This window comes from Nicotiana tabacum, chromosome 3, assembly GCF_000715075.1.
Source record: "Nicotiana tabacum cultivar K326 chromosome 3, ASM71507v2, whole genome shotgun sequence".
Classification (NCBI taxonomy): Eukaryota; Viridiplantae; Streptophyta; class Magnoliopsida; order Solanales; family Solanaceae; genus Nicotiana; species Nicotiana tabacum.
The window spans coordinates 127,725,519-127,733,519 of record NC_134082.1 but is presented as its reverse complement, the minus strand read 5'-3'; the positions used below and the strand labels follow the sequence as shown (position 1 = coordinate 127,733,519).

Sequence of the window (8,001 nt, the reverse complement as noted above, 5' to 3'; positions counted from 1 at the left end):
GATGATGATGATGTAGCTGGAATGATCTTGGATATTGCAAATGGTTAGGCAGTGCTTTTTTAATTTTATATATGTTTGTTTTAATTAAAGATTATTAACATGTTAGCTGTTGTAAATATTTTTGCAGAATCTTGTCAACAAGCATCTAAAGATCATGGTGAACAACTGCAAGATAAAGAAAATGTGGAATTGCAAGAAAAAGAAAATGTTGCACGCAATATTTTAGCTGAGTTGTCTCTTGAAAAAACACAAGAAGGTACTGCGGAGAAGACAGGTACTGATTGTGCCCTAATTATTATATGTACAATTGAAATTTTGTCTCTTCATTTGACCTGTTGCAGAAAACTAATATGAATATGTATATATATATATATATATATAGTGTCTATATATATATAGTGTCGCCAGCAGAGGAAAACAAAGAGGACACCAATGATGACAATATTAACTAATATAGAAGGAAAAGAAAGAGAGACAGTATTGGTTATGATGGTCCGTCATTTTCTCTTCTTACTCCTACTCCTCCAAGTAAGCTAATGGACATTGATGCGACTTTGACTATGGAGGGTGAATGAAATGTTGAAGAAGAACTTGGTTGAGGTAAAAGGAACAAGAAGTTAAGCTGGCAGTTGAAATCTCCTTTTGATAAGGAAGGAAAAGCAGTAAGTTCCAAGGCAGACAATCAAAATACTCTGAAGAGTTCACGTTGGATAAAATCAACCTATACTCGTAGGTGTATTTTTCATTATGCCAAAGAAGATGAAAAATTAGTGAAGAAATTCATTGTGTGGTTGGGCAAGGAGAAAAGGAGAGGTTGCAAAAAAGAGTAAGTCTCTTAATGTGTTTCACTACATCCTTAACTTCTGTGATTGTAAGACTAATTTAGGACTAACTGTCCTTAACTTATAGATTCAAGTTTAAAATTTAAGGACTTCTTGTCCTTAAGTTTGAATTCAAAATTCATAAGCTAAGGACATGCAGTCCTTAAGTTTGAGTATCAAATTCAAAAGCTAAGGACACTTGGTCCTTAAGTTATAGATTAAAGTTTTCAAAATTCTAACTTGACATTTTCAAAATTTTCAGGGGACAAATTGATTTATATGCTGATGATAATAGTTTGAGGAAAAAACCATACAAATTGTATCATCAAAAAATCAGTAGCAAAATGTTTTTTCTTGAGCTTTCAGATAGCAAATTTGTTCTTGATGATAAGGTTAGATAATTCACAAGGCATTTATTTTTTCTATAATTAATTTATCATTTTTTCATTATTTTATGACTGATTTGTTATTGATTTGTTTTATTTTTTGCCTTTTTATGAAGCATATTGACATTGCTCTCTATTATCTGAGAAAGAAGGAATGCTACCACCCTCGCGATCATCTTTTTCGATGCACAACTACTGATGTTCTTTTTGATAATTATATGGCACTTGTGTATAAAGATTTCAGTGAAGATGCTAGTGATGAGTTTTGGTGTGCTGGTGATAATCAGTTATTTCTGACACCATATGTGTGGGGGGACAGCCGTAGATGTGGAATTGCATGGACTGAGGTTGACAAAATCTTTTTTCCATGTCGGCTTCCTTCAGAAGATGATGAAGCTGTGACACACTTTTTGTTGGGAGTATTGGACTTGAATCAAAAAAAGATTGATGTATATGATTCCATATACAGTGAGCCATATGAAGCAGGAATGAACTACATGCAAATGTATGCACGCATGATCCCCCATTTGCTAAAGTTCTCACAGTTTGACAAAAATCACAAGTCTTTTGGGAATGTCTTCAACAAATTTGATATACAGTGGCAAAGATCACCACACCAAACTGGATCGTACGTGTTATTATTTGTTATATTATTTATATGTACTTAAGATTTATTGTTTAATTCACTGCATATCTTACATTTCTCTTAGGACTGATTGTGGTGCATTCCTGATCAAATTTGCCGAGTTGCTGATGATTGGAAAGGACGTGCAGCAATTCCAACCCGAAGACATAAAAGACTTTCGAAAAGAACTTGCTGCAAATCTTTGGGCACATGGTGAATGGAAAAGAAATTCTGGTTATGATACTCCACCAGAAAATGTTGGTGATGATTATGAGAGTGAAAATGAAACATTCTGTCCAAAGGAGTTGTAAAGAAATTGTGGTGTTATTTTTGTATAAAATTGTTGTAAAGGTGACATCTGAATTATGCCAGTTTAGGATAGTTCTGAAATATTCTGTAAATTTGTGAAAAGGCACTTATATTTTGTTTTGTTGGCATAGCGTAATTTTTTGTAACAGCTATGCAAAATTACAATTTCAAAAGTTAACTTGTATTTCAAACTTAAGGACTCCTGTAGTTAATGACAAACAGTCCTCAAGTTTTTAGCATGGGACTATAACTTAAGGACCTCATGTCCTTAACGTTTGAACTTAAAATTTAAAGTTAAGGACAGACAGTCCTTAAGTTTTTAACTTGTATTTCAAATTTAAGGACTCCTGTAGTTAATGACAAACAGTCCTCAAGTTTTTAACATGGGACTATAACTTAAGGACCTCATATCCTTAACTTTTGAACTTAAAATTCAAAGTTAAGGACAGACAGTCCTCAAGTTTTTAACATGGGACTATAACTTAAGGACCTCATATCCTTAACTTTTGAACTTAAAATTCAAAGTTAAGGACAGACAGTCCTCAAGTTTTTAACATGGGACTATAACTTAAGGACCTCATGTCCTTAACTTTTGAACTTGAAATTTAAAGTTAAGGACAAACAGTCATTACGTTTTTAACTTGTATTTCAAATTTAAGGACTCTTGTAGTTAATGACAAACAGTCCTCAAGTTTTTAACATGGGACTATAACTTAAGGACCTATGTCCTTAACGTTTGAACTTAAAATTTAAAGTTAAGGACAGACAGTCCTTAAGTTTTTAACTTGTATTTCAAACTTAAGGACTCCTGTAGTTAATGACAAACAGTCCTCAAGTATTTAACATGGGACTATAACTTAAGGACCTCATATCCTTAACTTTTGAACTTGAAATTCAAAGTTAAGGATAGACAATTCTTAAGTTTTTAACATGGGACTATAACTTAAGGACCTCATGTCCTTAACTTTTGAACTTGAAATTCAAAGTTAAGGACAGACAGTCATTACGTTTTTAATATGGGACTATAACTTAAGGACCTCATGTCCTTAACGTTTGAACTTAAAATTCAAAGTTAAGGACAGACAGTCCTTAAGTTTTTAACATGAGACTATAACTTAAGGACCTCATGTCCTTAACTTTTGAACTTGAAATTCAAAGTTAAGTACAGACAGTCATTACGTTTTCAAAATTGCAAGTTGAACTTACTGACTCCTGTTAATAACTTTTAATTGTTGAACTCAAAAGAAATTAAAAGAACGTAACATGATATAAATATTGAAAATCTAGGCATCCGCTCAAATTAGAATAATAATGAATACAATCTATAGCAAAAACTTAAAAGAGTCGATAAACATAAGTGTATATTTCTACTCTTCTCTATGCTTTCTTGAAAATGGATGGAGTGCCGGAGAATATATACAAGCTGTTCTATTATGACCAATTCTTCTGCAACGACCACATTTGAATTTTATTTTTGATGGCTCGGTAGCAGGAATATGCCTTTTCTTTTGCCTTCTACCTGGTGGCACTTTGAAATCTGGAGGTTTAATAATTTGTGACTTAACACTCTCTAGTACAATCCATGAATCAGTATGTCCTACAGGATGTATTTGTCTTTCATATGTTTTCAGCCAAGATTCCTTTAAGTACCAGTGCGAACAAAAGTCAGACTTCTTGATGTTTCTCTTCTCGATAGCTGCAATTGCATGTATGCATGGTAATTCATCAAGTTGAAATTGAAAACAATCACATGTTCTTTTGTTTAAGTCCACCAAGAAAGTTATTCCTTCTTCTTCAACTCTAGAACGCCATGAATCAACAGGGAAGACCTTCAATGTTGAAAAATTATAAGTGAGTACATTATGTTAAAAAATGTCAAAATCATAATATAAACATAAAACATAATACTTACGTTCAAAGTAAATGCTAAATCTATTCTGTTCTTCAATTCCTCCTCTACCCAACAAGAAACATCATAAAATGTTCCTTCTGCTTTATTTCTTCTTTCATAAAACCAATGTTGTAGCTTCACTTGAATGAAATCCATCATTCTTAGTATAGGCAGCTCTCTTGCTTCTAATAGCACTGAATTCATCGACTCAACTATATTTGTTGTGAGCATGTCATATCTTCGTTGTGGACTACAAGAACGTGCCCATCTTTCCGGTGGTTCTTCCATCAAGTAGTCATAAGTTTTCTTATCTACATTTGCAATATCTGACATGTATATGTCAAATTCTTTACGCTTGTATACTCTTGCAGCACTTTGGAAAAGTTTTATGACCTCACTTTTCACCTTTCTTCGCTTTAGGTTCTGCTCCAAATGATAGATGCAAATCCCATGATGGCTTTCAGGATATACCTTTACAATGCCATTTGCAATAGCTTGATGCCTGTCTGATAAAAAAATCAAATTCTCACGGCTCCCAATTGCATTGCGAAGCTGACTAAAGTACCACTCATAGGAATTGTTGTTTTCAGATTCTGCTATTCCAAAGGCTAATGGGAAAATTTGGTTATTTGCATCTTTTGAAACTGAAATCATTAAACACCACGATATTTTGACTTCAAAAAAGTCGCATCAACAGCAATCACTGGTCTACAATGATTCCAACCAGCTATCGATGATCCATATGCGTAAAACATATAAAGAAACCTGGAAATACAATATAAAACAAGGTTAAAATACCCGAAGTTTAGGACAGTCAGTCCTTAACTTACATTTACAAGTTATAAAGTTAAGGACATGTTGTCCTTAACTTTTATTTCAAAGTTCAAAACTTAAGGACTGGAAGTCCTTAACTTTTAATTACAAGTTCAAAACTTAAGGATAGGCAGTCCTCAACTTCTGGTTATAACTCAAAAGTTAACAAGGCTAAAGACAACATGTCCTAAATTGTTTACCTGTTGTTGTCGTCTATCTTTATGTTAGTATAAGTTCCCGGGTTTTTACTTGTCATCATATACAAGTATGAACACAATAATTCATAATTTTCTTCGGGACTTCCTCTTATTAAAGCGGAAGCATGTTGAATAGCACGCCACGCCTTATGATATCCAATGTCTAGTCCATGCAATTTTTGCATCTCTGCCATGACAAAAGCTGGTGTAACTTCAAATCTTGGGTCCCGAAGATTATCGATAATGTAACCACTAATCAACTTTGAAGTAGCATGCCTTTGATCTGCTTTCCTAGTGTTAACAGAGCAGTCATGCTTTTTCTCAAGCTTTACTATCTTGAATAATGTTGAGTTTTTAATTCTGAAAGCACGCACACACCAACGACACCTATCATCATTGCATGTCAACGAATATCTTGTTGAGCTTGATCTAACAACTTTGAATTCAAAATGTCCTTTGATTGTTACATTAGAAAAATAATTAATTATGCTCCTCTTATTGTCAAATACTGATCCGACTTTTATTTGATCCAAAGAAGCATTTTCTCTTAATATTGTAGTTGGGGATTCTTTTTGTTTCAAATTTGATCTTCGTTTAATTATTTGAGTGCAGGTTTTGTCAGCAACTACTTCGATTACCGGTGCACTCTCTAAGACTTGAATACCCAAAGCTTGTTCGTTGTCAATCTCTATAATGCTTTGTCCTTCTACTTGAATAGAATCAAATGTTTGATGCACCTCTTCATTTAATGGTTGAGCTTCAACCATATCTACTTCAACTATCTGTTGGTATCGCTCTTGATTGTCATGTTGAGTTTTTGTGTTGGCATGTTCATTGCTTGTTGATGCAAAAACTCTTTCCGAAATATCAACTATGAAATGACAGCTCTTGAAGAGTGAATGAGTTTTTAGCAACTCTATACATGTGTGAAGATCTAAATTTTTGGATACAAGCATTCCTTTGCTTGTTCCAAGGTTGATATCAAACCATATCACTATTTCAAACTTTTCACTATCCAATTCAATAAGCTCAAAAATCTGTTTAACGAAATCTTCAAACTGAATTGACTCAGGTGCTAGGAAAAGCTTTGTTTGATGATCAAGATATTTATAGTCTTCAGTCCATCTACCATTAAAAGCAACTATTATGCATATTGTTTCCATCCTACAAGTCAAGAGAATGGGAAACAAAGGACATACGTTATAAAGCAATCCTTGTAGAATTAAGAACAAGTGTACTGTAAGTGCAAGACCAAGATAAGGACTGTTTATCCTTAACATTTAAACATGTAATTAAAGTTAAGGACTGTCAGTCCTTAAGTTTTAAACATGAAATTAAAAGTTAAGGACTGTCAGTCCTTAAGTTTTAAACATGGAATTAAAAGTTAAGGACTGCCAGTCCTTAATATTTAAACATGGAATTAAAAGTTAAGGACTGTCAGTCCTTAACTTTTGAACCAGAAATTAAAAGCTAAGGACTGTCTGTCCTTTAACATTTAAACATGGAATTAAAAGTTAAGGACTGTCAGTCCTTAAGTTTTAAACATGGAATTAAAACTTAAGGACTACCAGTCCTTAACTTTTGAACCAGAAATTAAAAGCTAAGGACTGCATGTCCTTTAACATTTAAACATGGAATTAAAAGTTAAGGACTGTCAGTCCTTAACTTTTGAACCAGAAATTAAAAGCTAAGGACTGTTTGTCCTTTAACATTTAAACATGGAATTAAAAGTTAAGGACTGTCAGTCCTTAAGTTTTAAACATGGAATTAAAACTTAAGGTCAGTCCTTAACTTTTGAACCAGAAATTAAAAGCTAAGGACTGCCTGTCCTTTAACATTTAAACATGGAATTAAAAGTTAAGGACTGTCAGTCCTTAACATTTAAACATGGAATTAAAACTTAAGGATTGCTAGTCCTTAACTTTTGAACCAGAAATTAAAAGCTAAGGACTGTTTGTCCTTTAACATTTAAACATGGAATTAAAAGTTAAGGACTGTCAGTCCTTAACATTTAAACATGGAATTAAAACTTAAGGACTACCAGTCCTTAACTTTTGAACCAGAAATTAAAAGCTAAGGACTGCCTGTCCTTTAACATTTAAACATGGAATTAAAAGTTAAGGACTGTTAGTCCTTAACATTTAAACATGGAATTAAAACTTAAGGATTGCTAGTCCTTAACTTTTGAACTAGAAATTAAAAGCTAAGGACTGTTTGTCCTTTAACATTTAAACATGGAATTAAAAGTTAAGGACTGTCAGTCCTTAACATTTAAACATGGAATTAAAACTTAAGGATTGCTAGTCCTTAACTTTTCAACCAGAAATTAAAAGCTAAGGACTGTTTGTCCTTTAACATTTAAACATGGAATTAAAATTAAAAGTTAAGGACTGTCAGTCCTTAAGTTTTAAACATGGAATTAAAACTTAAGGACTACCAGTCCTTAACTTTTGAACCAGAAATTAAAAGCTAAGGACTGTCTGTCCTTTAACATTTAAACATAAAACATACAATTTGAAACTCAAGCTACAGGACTTTGTATACAGAAGAACAACAACAAAGTGAAGGACATTTTGTCCTTAAGTTTTTTTATTCAATTTGCAAAATGAGGCCAGTAGAATCAAAGTTAAGGACATAGTGTTCTTATTTTTTTGAATTCAATTTCCAAAATGAAGACACTATGTCCGGAATACAGAATTATCATAGGAGGCAGGCGGTGTCTATAAATTTATCAATCCAGAAATTCAAAAAAATCAAATTCTTATCTAATATATAATCAAATCAATACAGATCTAAAAAAGTATAACTATAGCGAAATAAAAATTGATAGAAACACATGAAATTACAACTTACTGTTTATCTATGTTGTTTTTTTGGATTAGATTGCTGAATTTTTGAAATCGGGAAGAGAAATGGTTGTTCGTCCTCAGTTGATCGCCGCTGCTGATGTTGCTCGCTT

General features: G+C 32.8%; 2 protein-coding genes across 2 annotated transcripts; one reads left to right on the top strand and one right to left on the bottom strand.

The window, feature by feature from the left end:
- The first annotated feature begins 1,329 nt into the window (after window positions 1-1,329).
- LOC142175081 (uncharacterized) lies at window positions 1,330-2,251 on the top strand. The gene is made up of 2 exons (XM_075241490.1): window positions 1,330-1,835; window positions 1,918-2,251. The coding sequence occupies exons 1-2, from the start codon at window positions 1,426-1,428 to the stop codon at window positions 2,141-2,143; spliced, it is 636 nt and encodes a 211-aa protein (XP_075097591.1). The 5' UTR covers window positions 1,330-1,425; the 3' UTR covers window positions 2,144-2,251.
- Window positions 2,252-3,508: 1,257 nt separating this feature from the next.
- Window positions 3,509-4,686, bottom strand: LOC142177385 (uncharacterized). Its single transcript, XM_075245869.1, has 3 exons — window positions 4,054-4,686; window positions 3,949-3,970; window positions 3,509-3,837 (listed from the first exon to the last, which is right to left on the bottom strand). Exons 1-3 carry the CDS (start codon window positions 4,684-4,686, stop codon window positions 3,509-3,511), a joined length of 984 nt encoding a protein of 327 aa, XP_075101970.1.
- Between the last annotated feature and the right edge of the window lie 3,315 nt (window positions 4,687-8,001).

Excerpts from the sequence above, each read along its gene's own strand:
- LOC142175081 (XM_075241490.1), top strand. The coding sequence starts at position 1,426 with ATGGCACTTGTGTATAAAGATTTCAGTGAAGATGCTAGTGATGAGTTT. Across the intron at positions 1,836-1,917 it reads TCACCACACCAAACTGGATC|GACTGATTGTGGTGCATTCC; the intron begins GTACGTGTTATT and ends CATTTCTCTTAG.
- LOC142177385 (XM_075245869.1), bottom strand. The coding sequence starts at position 4,686 with ATGATTTCAGTTTCAAAAGATGCAAATAACCAAATTTTCCCATTAGCC. Across the intron at positions 3,971-4,053 it reads ATTTAGCATTTACTTTGAAC|GTCTTCCCTGTTGATTCATG; the intron begins GTAAGTATTATG and ends TCAACATTGAAG. Across the intron at positions 3,838-3,948 it reads CTTCCCTGTTGATTCATGGC|CTATCGAGAAGAGAAACATC; the intron begins GTTCTAGAGTTG and ends ATGCAATTGCAG.